The sequence below is a fragment of the Osmia bicornis genome, chromosome 13 (genome assembly GCF_907164935.1).
Source record: "Osmia bicornis bicornis chromosome 13, iOsmBic2.1, whole genome shotgun sequence".
Classification (NCBI taxonomy): domain Eukaryota; kingdom Metazoa; phylum Arthropoda; class Insecta; order Hymenoptera; family Megachilidae; genus Osmia; species Osmia bicornis.
In genome coordinates, this window is record NC_060228.1 from 5,558,246 (window position 1) to 5,573,038 (window position 14,793).

The 14,793-nt window shown below is 38.8% G+C and overlaps 1 protein-coding gene and 1 long non-coding RNA gene across 3 annotated transcripts in view; one reads left to right on the forward strand and one right to left on the reverse strand.

Moving 5' to 3' along the window:
* The window catches only part of LOC114878109, a 64,122-nt gene that overhangs the window by 46,570 nt on the left and 2,759 nt on the right, over positions 1-14,793 (reverse strand). The window lies entirely within an intron of this gene.
* The window catches only part of LOC114878107 (zwei Ig domain protein zig-8-like), a 67,494-nt gene that overhangs the window by 45,353 nt on the left and 7,348 nt on the right, over positions 1-14,793 (forward strand). The window contains exons 1-4 of one of the 2 annotated variants that reach the window (XM_029191519.2): positions 9,423-9,629; positions 11,318-11,415; positions 13,852-14,042; positions 14,179-14,340. In XM_029191519.2, the coding sequence (XP_029047352.1) occupies positions 11,340-11,415; positions 13,852-14,042; positions 14,179-14,340 (429 nt within the window). In that variant the 5' untranslated portion in view covers positions 9,423-9,629; positions 11,318-11,339. Of the gene's footprint in view, positions 1-9,422; positions 9,630-11,317; positions 11,416-13,851; positions 14,043-14,178; positions 14,341-14,793 lie in introns of those variants that run through there. The other variant, XM_029191520.2, reaches the window with a different exon arrangement.

The window sequence follows — 14,793 nt, forward strand, 5'->3', positions numbered from 1 at the left end:
TGTCGAGCGTTGAAAATATCGAACTAACTTTCGAGGAAATAGCGAAAAGAAAGTTGACGGGGTGAAATTCCAAAAGGCATTAACCGAGAAATCGATCAGCACCGTTTATTTCAACGGTGTCGCTTGAAAAAGTGCGAGGCACGTACAATCGTTCGTAGGTATGCCGTAAAATTTCAATTTTCTCCTATCACGATATTTAGGAAATAGGCTAACCGTGCACACGGTCCTTTACCCGTGCCAACTTTCGCATGCACATTTGACGAACTGTGTGCACGGCTTTCAGAGGCAATGCTAAGGGATCGATACCATCGAGTCGTTCAATCTTTCGACCTCCTGTCGATACGCGAGAGTTCAAATTTATGCGAAAACTCCGAGGAGAAAAGGAGTACTCCTGACGAATCGATGACTGTAAACACTTCTGAAATTACATTGTATCAAATGTTTTATTTTATAATTGTTTCCTCCTCGAAACACAATAGCTGGTATTATTTTTAATTATTCGGAACATTATCGTTCCGTTCTTTAATTTAAACTTCCCAGTTGCAGCTCGCTTAATTAATATAATATTAATTCGCTTTCAAGTTGCCTTTTAATTACTTTTCTTTCAGTTATTAAATCCCCGACACCGATGACCCCCTCGCACCGGGGAACCCGCTATATCCTACCCTGAATTGTTAAAAAATCATCCCGCGATGCTTGAATCTCAATTTCGCGATAGATCCTGTACGAATCGCAGCACGTGGCGTGCAGATTTCGATGCAAATCGGAAAATCAGTGACGCAGGTGTCGTTTTTATTTTTTTTTATTTTTTTGGTGATCAGTTTCGATGGCGGTGCATCGTTTGCTTACGTGGTCGGATGTCCGATCGATCGTAAAATACCGGGAGGCAAAGTGGCGATAAAATCATTTTTATTTTTACGAGTTCCTTAGGGACTGTTAAAGTTCGACTGATCTCTCTAGTTTCTTCGGGGTTCGCGTTTCGATGAGGACAGGTTATAAAAAAAAGAAGATTATATTTCGATCGGCGAAATCACTTTTTACAATTAGGATCCCGGAAGTTGGCTACCGATAACCTATCAAAAATCGACGAATATAGTTGGATACGAATTTAGTGCATTTATTTTAGAAACGAGAGAAATAGACGGAAGATAGATACCCCGGCTGATATAACCGCTGTTTTTAGTAAATCGTTTTTTTTTTTTATCGACCGATAAAATCGAAGTTGTCTGGTAACAGGATCCCGTTCGACTGGTGAATTAAAAATTGAACCATCGTGTCTCTCCCAAAGCATCGCGGTGGCTGTATCGTTTTTATTGATCGTTTCGTCGATTCTCGTCATCCAACCGACAGGTCGACATTTTCTCGTTTCTCTGTTAATAATTTTAACACGTTGATCGCGGCTAGGGTCACCGGGACACCTTCGATCATGTGTAATTAACTGTTCGTGAAATTATGGATATAAAATGGGATGACGTGGATTGCTTTATTCTAATGACAGGAGATATTGTTCGACGTATCGTGTAACCAGGGCTCGCGTAACGACCCCCTTCGGAACCGGAAGTATCGCGCAAGATTACACGATAGGAAGGTTCGTGCGAAGCTCGCTCAATCATCTGCTCGAATCCGTCGGGCTTTCGGTGAAAGCAACAAATTATCCTGTTACTAGCCGTGTATTCGTTAATAATTATCTTCCGGTTGGCAAGACAGCAAACGTTTCCGATACATCGAGTATTCACTCGAACGTGCAGGATAATCTATTCATTTATCACAAAGGGAATAATTTGTTTCTTCTAAAGATGGAATTTTATTGACAGAACGAAAGAGAGTTTCGTTTACGAGGAGAAATGAAATTGTGCAAGTAATACACTTAAGTGTTGTTCTAATTAATGTCGTTATGAATAATCGTATCGTTGAATATGGAAGCTTTCGCGGTTTCAAGTGTTTGTTATACAACAAACGAGCAAGCTTTTCGTTAATATGCTAATATGATACTGCTCGGATACATAATTGACAAGGTTATAAATAAATATTAAAGGATATTGCGAGTGTTTTAATTGGAATGCGACAGAGTGGAAGACATTGAAGCGTGAATGAAGAGTAATCGTGATAGAAGGGTTAACGTGAGCAAAGTTTGGAATGAGAAGAACGAAATATAATAAAGCATCGACTGATAAATAATTAGAATAGAAGTCCTAAGATTTCAATATGCAAATTCAAGTATCATAATTATGGATTGCAATCGTTATAATAATTCAAATTAAACATTAGCATAAATATAGAAGCAAGAATAAAGGTTTCACCAATCAATCATCCTGTATTGAATATCACCGACCTACTTTCTCCGCAATAATATAAATCCTACAATATCCTTGATGGTAGACATATTCGCCGTATTAATTTATCATACTTGAATATAGAATATTGAAAATAGAAGATGAGATACTCGATTAACATTGTCATTCAATGTCATTTAATATCTTAAAACGAAATGATAGAGGGTAGATGTTTGATAACAGCATAGTTTCAATGACGTTCGGTACGTTCCTGTTAAATCATTCAGATGCATAATTCTCCCAATTATTTTGAGCACACTGTCAACTGAGAATACACGAATGTGTTCCTTGCTCTGGAAACATATGGTGACAACACGCTCGGCGCAGCTCGTTTGTACACTGAACAATATCCCACTGGCCACCATCCTGATGGACATATAATTCAAACAGTAAAGCTAACTGTAACTGAATACAGCGCATTCCGGATGCTACAGATCCAGATAATCATGATGAACATAGAAAGCCGAAAAAAATCGTAACAAAAATACCGTAACTGTTAATTAACTCTCTGATAATGGAATCTGTGATTTTTCAAAATATGAATTTTTCAACCAAGGATCAATATTCAGGATCGATCTTTTATAAAACAGAAAGGTTCAAAAGAAATTTTTACTCTCTATTTCCAACAGCTACCTCCATTCTCTCAACCAGTCGCTCGATAACTATACCGGCTCGAAATTATCAGCGCCGACCGCTCCTTTCTACGCCCGCGACCGCAAAATGCTTCGTCTGGCGTCGAAGCTGATAATTAACGCTACCGACGACATTTCACGGCGATTCATTGTCTCGGAATAAAGTGGTTCGCACGTATTCGCCAGCGAAACTGTTAGTTTCGCCTCAATTAAAAATAATGAGAGTCGCGGCTAGTTGCGAGCTACAACTGTTTGGCTAAAGGCTTCTCATTTGTTTCAGCCATTGTTTACAGCAAAGAAATGTACATTTTTTTCTTTTATAGCAGCTGAGACAATTGCCTTGATGTTAACCCTTTCGTCAGCTAAAGGTGATTAGCAAAATTATTTTAGAAATTAATTGCAATTAATTAATTGATAATTATTATCAGGCACAAAATAATCTTCTAAAATAGCAGAATATAATTATCTCTAAAATTAACATGGAATCATTAAAATTTCGAAATTAATTTAACCAAGACTCAAGTTTTCAATCAAAAATTAAAAATATATTAGAAATGAAGGAATAAAGGGAGAAGCCTATTTTGAAAGCTCAGAATTTACTCTGGCAAATCGTGGAAAACCAAACTTTGACGATTGATACCGAAGTGATTTTGATACGATCACCAGTGATCCACAACATCCCCGATGTTGTCATTGTTATCATGGAGATGTTATCATCGGCCGGATAATCGTGATGCGAACCGGACGTCGTTGCACCAGCCCCCGTTAATGACCACCATCCACCAAGCCTGATTATTTCGATCTTGGTTTGCGTATGGAACGTTTAACAACGGCCCTGTCATGCAAAACATTATGTGTACCCACAGTGAAACATTCGACCAACCCGATAGCACCGTTCCCAAGACCTCTTCAGGGTTTATAGCTGGAAACGTGTGCAACGTGTTCTAATAAGGTTTATCAGTAACACCATTATTATCACTATCATTGAATCGTAACGTAAGAAAGAATAGAGATAATACTGTTGGTTTAATCGTAACATTAATAGATTCTTCTCTTTGTTTGTACTTAATGGAGATAAAAATTATTGCTGTATCTATGTGATAAAGCAACCCTTCACCTGCAATGTGTTTCTATCAGATGAAAGCCCGCTCGTTCTCATCAGGTTTATCTAGGAAAGAGCTAAAGTTACAACAGATGAACACGATATCCAGCACGTAACGTTAATTTACTGGTTTTTTAAGAGAAACCTGCTATAACGATCACATGACCAAGAGATCTTTGCTTCTAGTTATGACGAGTTAAAAAAGATTCTAACGTACTCATTCATTTTTTATTTTAAAATTAATAACACTCGTCACTCATCTAATTGCTCGCGATACAATCGTAGAATCTACTAATCCTAGATCCAACCACAGTGACAATTACAGTCCTCCGATGTTATCGACGCAAAGTCCGTCGAAGTTTGGCAAATCGTGCTTCTCGCGCAAGTTGGAACAAAATGTATCGCGAGACACGAAGCGCACGATCCGCAAGTTTCTCCGTCTACCTGGTAAACTTGCGAAAATTCTTACACGACCAGCTGTCCGTTGCAACTGCACCGTGGAAACGAGTTGAAAGCTCGCGTCAACCGTGTCCCAACGATGAAGCGTTTCGAGGGGGAAAGCACGTGCTTCGAGTTGAAGCGAATGCTAATTGCTCTTAAGTTAATTGAGCCCACTAAGAACGAAATTGTTGTATAAGTTTGCGCAACTCTACTCGGCCACCCGACGAACAAAGTGGACAATTGCCCTTGGGTGAACATACGTGTTATTCGCATGAAAAGCATAGAAACACCCTCCCAAAAAGAAAGAAAAAAATGAAGAAAGAAAGGAAAAAAGAGAACGAAACATGCCGATTTGTTAAACACTCGCTTTTCAACGACAGACCGACAACATGTTTTTGATCTCAGCTTTTGAACAGGCTATTCACGACCTGTTTCCATTTCGTACGCACGCACCAACGGCACAAACGACGTACACGGAACAAGTGTACGTACGTATACATCGGTAATGCCACTTAACATGCGAAGTCACGAGCGATACACCCGCTGTTTCACTGATATCGCGACTACACCTTTACTCGGCCCCCTTACCAACCCTTTTCCGCCAACCGATGGATCGTTTAAGACACAGAGATTTTAGATGGAGACATTTGCACCCAGAAACATTTACAAGGGATGTTCGAGCGGGAACGGATTAAGAGTTCTAAGGGTCGGGGTAAGGAAGAAAGCACCCCTGAAGTAAAGGGCCTGAACCATGACGGGAAAGAAAAGCTGGTTAAAAAGGTCGTGAACCCGTTGAACCGAGAGTGGTCGTTTAAGCCGCTGTACAATTAGATAAATCTTGTTACGTTGCGCGTTTCAGGACATATTCGGGTGGAATGGCTTACGGAAAATAGCAGAGTCATAACAGGGAGGCTTCATAACTCAGAAAATTGAATTAACGTGTATCGATTAGCTGTATCAACAGTGTGTACTCGTGTGCCGTTGAGTTTACTGTACGTTGTTTCTAGCGCAAGTTTTTTCTAAAAATAGCGGATTAAAGAGAAACGAAGCTTAGAGGGCCGTTTGATGAAAAATCGAAAAGAATTTTAATCAGTGTAAATACCGTTGCTGTATGTACAAGAATTAGCGATGCGCGTCAGGATTTAACAAAATTAACTCGCACTCAAAGTTTAATTATCGAAATTTTCCGCCCCTTTTTTGAAAGTTTTATGAGGAAAAAAGCATGAAATTTTCAGCATGGAAATGTAAATGTGACACCTGCGAGAGTCAATGGTATGCAGAATAACGCGTTAAAATTCCAGACCGATCGGTTGGTTAGCTTTTTATTTTCCTTCTCTCGGTTGAAAAATAATAATTTTCAGAAAACCGTGTCAACTGGCTGGAAAATTCAAATACCTCAAATTAAACTGCGACCAAAATGGTCCTTTGATCGAAATTAATCGAAATAAAATATGTTGCTTTCCTCGGGAGCTGGACATGAATATATAGAGAAAATCAAGAATATCGATAACCTTCCTCATCCCATAAATCTGACATATGCTTTCAATATCCAAAAAGGTATCTCGACAGACGACTACCACGTGTTACACAGCAAACTTTTCGCATTAACGATTCCAGCCAAGTTTTCACACCGCTCGTTCTCTAACACGATCGTTTCTCGTGCAGAGGCTAATGCAACACTTCCGGGCAGGAAGAATCGGAACGATGCCTAATTCCGGGCCCAGTTCCGTATTCATCTTGCATATCAGCCCGGCAGCGAGGTCTTTCGCAATAAACATAGGTCGCACTTTAATTCTGCAAGGCCTTCGTTGCCTTCGACCCCCTAATCTTAGCCGATTCCATGCATACGTAAGAAGCATTGGCAGACGCCACATGCAAGCAGCATTCTAACTCTTTACAACTACTCCCTGCAGACCCATTTATCGATCCTCGTGCCAAAGGAAAGGTTTCCATTAACCACGCGCACCGCTGCGTGTGTCTGTGTACGTACAGTCTGTTTAAAATAAATCCAGACGCTATTTAACGCGTTGAGTAACGAGTAAGCTTCAACCCTTTGCACTCTAGCTAATTTTGTCACATGACTTACATAGGAACTTCAAAAGATTTTAGGTATTCAAAAATATTATTACATCAAATGAAAAAAAATTCATAAATAATTAGTCTCAGGTATCACTAGAGGAACGTTAATTAAGGGAAAAAGGGGTATTCTTAAATTAAAGTTTAAGTAACAGGAATACACAATTAATCCTTGAAATTCAAATATTAATATAAAAATTATATACACTACAATTTCCCTCAGAGATGACTTTAGCAAAAGGGATGAAGGGTTCCCCTTTCTTTCCGAAAAATTTCATACGATCACTTATCGATACCTGTTCGATGTCCACGTTTATTTGAAACTGACTGTACGTACGTTCTCGGTACAACAGTTTCATCAGCGTGCATTTACCATGTACATCGTCCCGTACCAGTGGTTCTACATATTCTAACTAACCAATTGCCATCTAGAACGATCTCAGTAAAGGTTAGACTGGCTACTTATCTACGACGATGTATATTCTCTCTCTCTCGCTCAGCGGGCTGCATCATCGCGCATTATATCGGCAACGAATCAATAATACCTACGCATACGCGTTACACCTACCATCCGCGTGTATTCTATTTCTATCGGTACGACGATCTGGATATATATCGGGTCCGTATCAGCACGGAAATTTATGCAAAGCAGAAAGACCGAACGGGGGTGGAAGCCCTTTCGCGAGGGCGGTAACGGAGAATGAACCCGATTCCGTGACCCAGCCACCCGGCGGGAAACAATAAATCTCGGATAACGATTGGCAACAGAGAATCTTACCTAGTATCCCGTAACGTTTTTGAAGATAGATACGACCACCGGCTACCAGGCGCATCGTGATGCATTAGTAACCGGGTGAAAGGCTGCGAACGAGTAGAGGAACGAGTTTATGCACCGCCCTAGGAAAATTTACTGGGAAAATTGGTACGATAAGGAAGCCGTGTACCACGATTCCACCAATCTACGTAAATTGCTACTTTCTCGCTGTGAATCGTGATTTCTTCTTACCTTTTTCTTTTTTGTGAAAAAAAAAAAATAAAAAGTAAAAAGTGATTCAGTGGTTTTTATCAAATACAATTTTACCGTGCTTGTACAGTCGAACTAGTTTCTATCTAGATGGAAATTTAATGTTTAAAATTTAATACGAATAATTAGAAATTAATCTGAAGTGAAAAATTTCAAAATTGAACTCTCGTTTATTTTTATCTGATTAATCTACTTGCTGGTTATTTTCTTGGTATCGTCATTCACTGGTGAAATAATCACTCAGGAAACCGATAGTAAATCGGCGATAGATTGATGTCGAACGCATACGCGAAACCACAAAATTATTACTCTGCAGAAACAACAACCGACAACCCGTTCACTAATGTTATGTTCACAACAACAGCCAATATTTGATCTAACAATAAGTGTTTATTGGAATAGTAATATTGTTACTTCACTTGGAAATCGATGTTTACATTTTAGAGTATTTCAAAATGTTCAGTATATAATTATGTAATATGTTACAACAATCAAGTATATTAAACTGAAACATTGAATCGTCCGGCTAATTTTATTTACAAACCACTTAATTGAAATTGATGCTCTAACAAACACGGTACCTATAAATATTTTGAACATGTGTCGTTCAATAAATCTAACAATAAACCAGATTTGTAAAGTTGATGAACAGATTGTCAATTGTTGCTCCCATTTAACAACAATTTTAAGATTTTTCTGATTGGTTCGATACCAATCTACGAGGAAATTACTCGTTCACTTCCAAGAATAGAAAAATGTTCATTTTTCAAATTTTCTATAAAACTATCATTTTTTTTATTCTTGGACATTTATATGTATTGGTGCAACTAGAATTTGTGGAGATTTTAAGACGTTAATTTGGAAGCCAGCCAATAATCTTAATTCGCCAATAATGGTCCCAGAGTTCTTTACTTTAAACAGAAGTGAATAATTCTGAATAATTAACTGGATGATCTAATTTTTATGCAATCGCGAGACTCGAGTACGCGTCTCAATGCATTAAATCTGGGTATTCCGAGCGTGCGTAGAAATGATTAGATAACGACGTTAAATAAAACGGCGCGATGTCGGATAAATGCAAATTTGGTTTTATCTCCAATGGTTTCTGGCATTCTTTATTTCAGCTCCCTCTCGCGTTTTCCCTAATAACAATTTTACGATAGTTAAACGGTAAATCAGGGGTATCGCGGATTAAACAGAGCGGGGGTGGAGAAGAATTTCGCAAACCATTTCGAGCCTCTTCATCTCCCTTTCCATAATTTTGTAAAAAATAATCAATACCCTCGGACTTGCGAAAATATTTTAACTTTTTACACGGAGTAGGTGCGGGATGAATAAAAATAAAGCCGAACCCGTGTTGGCGCTTTTGAAACGCTTTATTTTTATTCCCATCTCTCCCCTTCTTGTTTCTCCTCGTCTCATGCTCGAGTAAACTTTACAATCGAACCTCACGAACAAAATTACGATAGGGATTCCGAGTGAAAATTCGAAACGATAGATTTTTACGAAGCAATTCGGTAGAAAGAGTTGAGGGGAAGGGAAAAAAAAGGCGCGGTTAATGCGAACGATTCTTGCCGTGTTCCATCGATGCATCACACGACTATTTGCATCGCTACTGTTTTATTGACCGTGAAACGGCGTTTACTTGGCCGTACGATACTTGAATCAGCCAATTAACAATCGACCGCAAGAAATAAGCGTTCGTTTCTATTTCAGTCACGTGAACAGTTTAAAGTTCGTTTATAGTATCAAGGAACATTGCACGAACCGAGCAGGAAAAACGATGAAACACTATCAGTGTTGCATCTACTGCTTCTATCAGTGCCTTCATTCTGCTCGGCTCGTGCACAACTCTCGTCAATGGTATTAATGGACCTTTAATCGGCACGTCCACTGACAAATAATTACGCGTTAGTCGACAGAAGCAAGCTCGTAACAACCCGGCCATCAGAGGAATTAATCTCTTCGTTACCGTTCTGAACGCGAGGCAAAATACAATTGATCGTTTGCTAGCTGATCGTGTAAGGTTCTTTTTTATACAAGTTCGTATGGAAAGCGAGAGAAAAAAGATATAAAATATCTGGGATTATATCAGATCTTGGATGAAAATCCTTCATAGTAAGCAACTTTAATAAGGATTTTCAGAGGACTCGTTCATTGGAATAGAATAAGCTTATCGTTTACCCTCTGACGTCACACAGTTTCGTATTCACATGTACAATATTACAGTATTACGTAAACACAATATGTCATACTTAGGAAAACAAACGAAACCAAAAATGGAACGTTGCATCGATATGCAATGAGCAACTGCATCCATGCTAATTTATGATATTCCTCTTATTCCTCCACGAAAACTCAATATTTGTTTTTACATCATTACTAATGTTTATTAACGATTTGATATTGAATTTTCTCACGTAAAAAAAAAATATACTGATCGCATCGAGTAATCTCATTTTTTGAAGATTAAAAAGAGAAAATCAGCTTTAGGTCAAACGTAATCGTAACAGTCGGGTTATATTTTATAAACGCTCTTGCATTTCCCTGCCACGTAACATCCGCAAACTTTGTGCGCACGTTTTAGATCGTTATCCCGTTGTAAAGTAAAATAACGTGCAAGTATATGCAGTATGCATAGTCTGTAAAAAAGTTTGGCGATCCTGAAGCTTTGAACGTGTCGCGTACGCTTCTTGAGATATGGCACTGTTACCGCGCTAACGTCGTGAAATATACATACCACTTTAAGCGGTGTTAACTCGAAACTTGAAAGTATTTAAAAATTCTGTCGCTTTGAACGTAATGCGATGACGGAAACAAGCGACGTTCCGTACATCAGCACGAATGATACGCGCATCCGTTATGTGGAAAAACTTGGTACGCTCTTTTTAATTCGTTTCACACGAATCGCGACCGAAATCGATGTAAAAAGGATTTTATAGAATTTGATAAACGTTATAGAAATGATAAAATATTGGAAAATAATCAATATAGTGAAATAAAATTGCTTTTTACAAATTTTCTTTCGCACCGATTGAAATTGGTTTCGTAATTTATTTATTAACAAAACGATTACAGTACGTGTGATTAAATAATTTATTTAATTAAAGTATCGAACTCTAATAAAATTGAAATACTAACAAAAACAACAATTTTGTTTCACGATATGTAAATTAATTTTTCTGAGATTCCATTACCCTTGGGGGGACAATTGACCCCATCACCCCCTCTAGATCTCCCTGTGCTATGGAGAAACGAATAATTTCATTTTCCATACACACTGTTCCTGTCCAACGATAAACTAGCAATATATGACGAAGGTAAATCCACGACGAGAGGTAAAAAAAAGGAAAATATAAAGATTCATTGTTTCAGAGTATTCTTGTTACTTTTTAATATGTAAATCGTTCGAGAGCAGCACGAGTGCACCGTCGCTTTTAGATCGCTTTTTTCCCCCCGACCTTTTCAACGATGCCGTACGAAACGAAAGCAATTTGTTATAAATCAAACGCGTTCCGTGTTTCGAATGCATACGGGACACGTGAAAACGGACGGAAAAACCGTCTTTCCTTTTTAAGACGTTTTAGAATAAAAGCTTCTTGTGCTTGAAGAAAAATCAGAAATAAGAGACAATCGAATACGAGCGAATGCATACAAATTCGAGTTTCACCCCTGAAATTCAATGTTTCCTTTTCTTTTTTTTCCATAGGAGGACCTGAAACCTCGCAAGGATGCGGGACCGGCTATCGTGGTACATGGTCTTTTTGATCCTGCCGACAATCCTCTTGGCCAGGTCGCTCGATAAAGGTAAATAATTTTCTCGGGGCATTTAACCCGACCCATCCTGGATACAAGGATTTTCCCATCCTGGATACATCGTCTTCTAAACGTACTGGTGTAATTCTACCCTGGCAGTTTTAATTTGAAAAAATGATTTTATACCGAAACGTGACGATCGTAATTGGATTAAGAATTTCATCGAATACGAAATATCCTTATTTCCGTTTTGGAACAATTGCTTCGTTTGAAAGAATTTAATTACATTTCAACTACCCTTACGATTTCCTTTTTAATATGGAAAATTTTGAAATATTTTCTTTTCCAACCTCGTCAAATAAATATATAGTACATCTAGATGTACATACTAGAAGTCCTAGAAAGATTTGCAGCAGTAATAAAAATGACCACTGTTACAAACGTGTTGGTCACATGCAAGCCACCCCGTGCACATAAGAAATAACGAAAAAGGGTCAGGTACACTCATAAACTGAAATTTCCATTCGAATAGTAACATATCGCTGCGAGCTGACTGGAATTTAGTGCTGCATACTTTACTGTAAATTACAGTTTGAAGAAGAAATAAATCAACCACCGACGAAATGTTTAATTCAAAAATCTTCAAAATACATGAATTGTTAATTAGGGAATTTTTTAAACAACCAAATACTTCCATCGAAAGCAAAGCCTCCGTCAAGTGCCACATTAACGTTTGCTCATTTAGCCGGGTCCTCTAGCCTCGAGGAGCGTCTGCACCGGAAATCCTTCGATGCAAGAAGCCCCCCGAGTAAAGCGGTTGATTTTAATGCAATTAACTCTACATTAGACAAGGCCTTTGCTCGGTGTGCAATAAATAAATGCCGTGCCGCGACTGAAGGAGACACGCGAGGTCCTCTGGCAAAGGATTGAAAAGTAAGAATAGAGAAAACGCCGAAAAGCGCGGTAACCTCGCGAAAAGTCCCCTCTAGTGTGCACTTGCTCTCCCACTCAAAAGTGGCTGTGAATTGGGAATACTTAAGAAGGAAAGAAAAGAATACAATCCTGCCCAACTAACTGGTCGAAGTAAAGGTAGGAGCACCTTTTCCTCGTAGCCAGCCACCCCCCTTTTCCCACCCTCCTTGCCCCTTACTGCTTCTTGTCTCGTTGTATAAGGTTTCACATTGTCTCGTGGAAACAAAAGGCAGGTAGCTTATGCCCTGCATTCAAAAGCTCGCAAAGTTCAGTCTCAAGTGCTTGTCTTTTGCCTAGACCCTTCCTCTCCCTGGCTTCTCTCTGTTTCTCAATTTTCTCTCTTTCCATTTACGGATTTCTCTATATTCAACCGGCGCACAACTACCTACCAGTTTTCCTTATTCTTCAGTATTCTCTTTGCCGAAGCTAGCCGGTTACTTTCAAATTGCCTTCCTTGTCTCCTTCGACTTGGCTATTCCTCTTCGCCGCGTTAAACTTCCCCCTCGCCACCCTATCTTTGCACGTTAAACTTCTTCCCTCGCTTCCTGCTACCGTCGACCCACCCTTTCCCTCCCTCTTTCATACCCCGTCAACCTAATTAATTAATATTAAGCGGGGAACTGTGTATTTTCTGTTTTGCCGACAATGTTACGGAATAATCCTACTACGAATATTCACGTTAAAATTCCATGTATCTAAAATACCAGTTCGATGATTCCCTGCTTTAGGGACTTTAAAAGGCGTTCGTTTTCCTCTTTCAAAGAAACGGGAAATTATCAAGTTAATAGAGTGCACACGTGAGTGCACGAGCCGTTCCTAACGAGGAATTATATCGCACGGAATCATCGATTCTTTTCCTTCGTTTCGAGCTACCAGGAAATCAGTTCCCAGAGCTTTTTACGTCTCAACTTTTTATGTTACCTCGATACACGAAGATATCCTTCAGTTCCGAACAACAATCGTAACAAGGAATCAGAAACCATAAAAAAGTTCGAATAACAAAATTAGTAAAGCAATCCTCTTAAAGCGCGAACGGAAGAGATCCAATTTCGAAAGCCCAGCTTGATTACTATCAATCGCTTTTCGTTAAGGGAGCACACTATCCTGACAGTTTCAAAAAATCGAATTTCTTTTTCCTCTTTTTTTTCCTGGAGGTTTGATGTGTATGGTGGTATTTCAAAATTCGAACACCTGGTAAAATCACAAGGGTGGATAATGGAGATTGCTTCGAGGTAATTTAAAAAAGATAATTTCAACGAGTGGAATTCGAGTTTGAAGAATATTTTTATCGTGGTATGCGATAGGTATGAATGCAAGTTAGAATACTGAGACTTCCTTTATATTATTCTGAGAACTATGTCTTCTGACCTGGCTACCAGGAAATCTCAACTACGTATATGATTCCATTTAAATTTTATATGAAAATACTTTGCATAAGTATTCTACGAGAATGTCAAAAGACATTGTTTGAAGTAACAGTAAAGTCCACCTTCTGCAACTAATAAATTATTTCAGACCGACGAGTACCTTACAGCATACCGTCGGATTGGAAGACCCTGTGGTTCAGCAATCTGGATGAGCTGCAAAGAGTGAACGATGCGAACGATAACAACACCGTCTCGAACGTCACGGTGCAGTTGGGAGGGACAGCCTTTTTGCATTGCAAAGTTCGCAATTTGGCCGAAAGAACGGTGTCCGACGCCGAGGTAAGAAGCCCCGTTATCGGCATCGTTCAACCGGAAATAGAACCCGGAGGGGGGGAAACTGTACTTTATCACTGGCCACCCCAACGAACCACGGGACAAGAAAGCGTTGATCAACGATTTGCCCGACTGTTTCCAGATATCCTGGATACGACGACGTGATTTCCACATCCTAACCAGCTCCATGTTCACGTACACGAACGACGAGCGGTTTCAGGTTTTGCATCCAGAGGGTTCCGACGATTGGACGCTTCAAATCAAGTACGTTCAAGAAAGAGACAACGGGACTTACGAGTGTCAGGTAATATAATTAATTATCCCTACTTTCCAAGAATATAAATTATTAAATATTAATAAAGGAAAGGATGGTAATATGGCCCCCCCCAGTTTTATATTTCTTATTGAAGTCTGAATCATAATTTAAATTGCTTTAAATTTTGTTTAAAGTGTATGTAAACTAATAAAGTTATCTGTGATAAAATATGGAAATAAAAAAAGAATAATAATTTAACCGGATTCGATCTCGAGATGTTTTAGTTATGATATGAAAATCGCAAAGGTGACAAAGTACCAGCAGGGGGGCCATAATACCATTTTTCTCCTTTATCAGTGGATTTAGAAAATATAAAATAGTATATCTATCAATATTGTAATAATTTCAGTAGGTATCTGTAATGTTTGGACATAGAATTCTCTTGAAAACGACTTTGGATATTAAGGCTTTTCTTGCATCCACCAGTACAATTATTTTAAT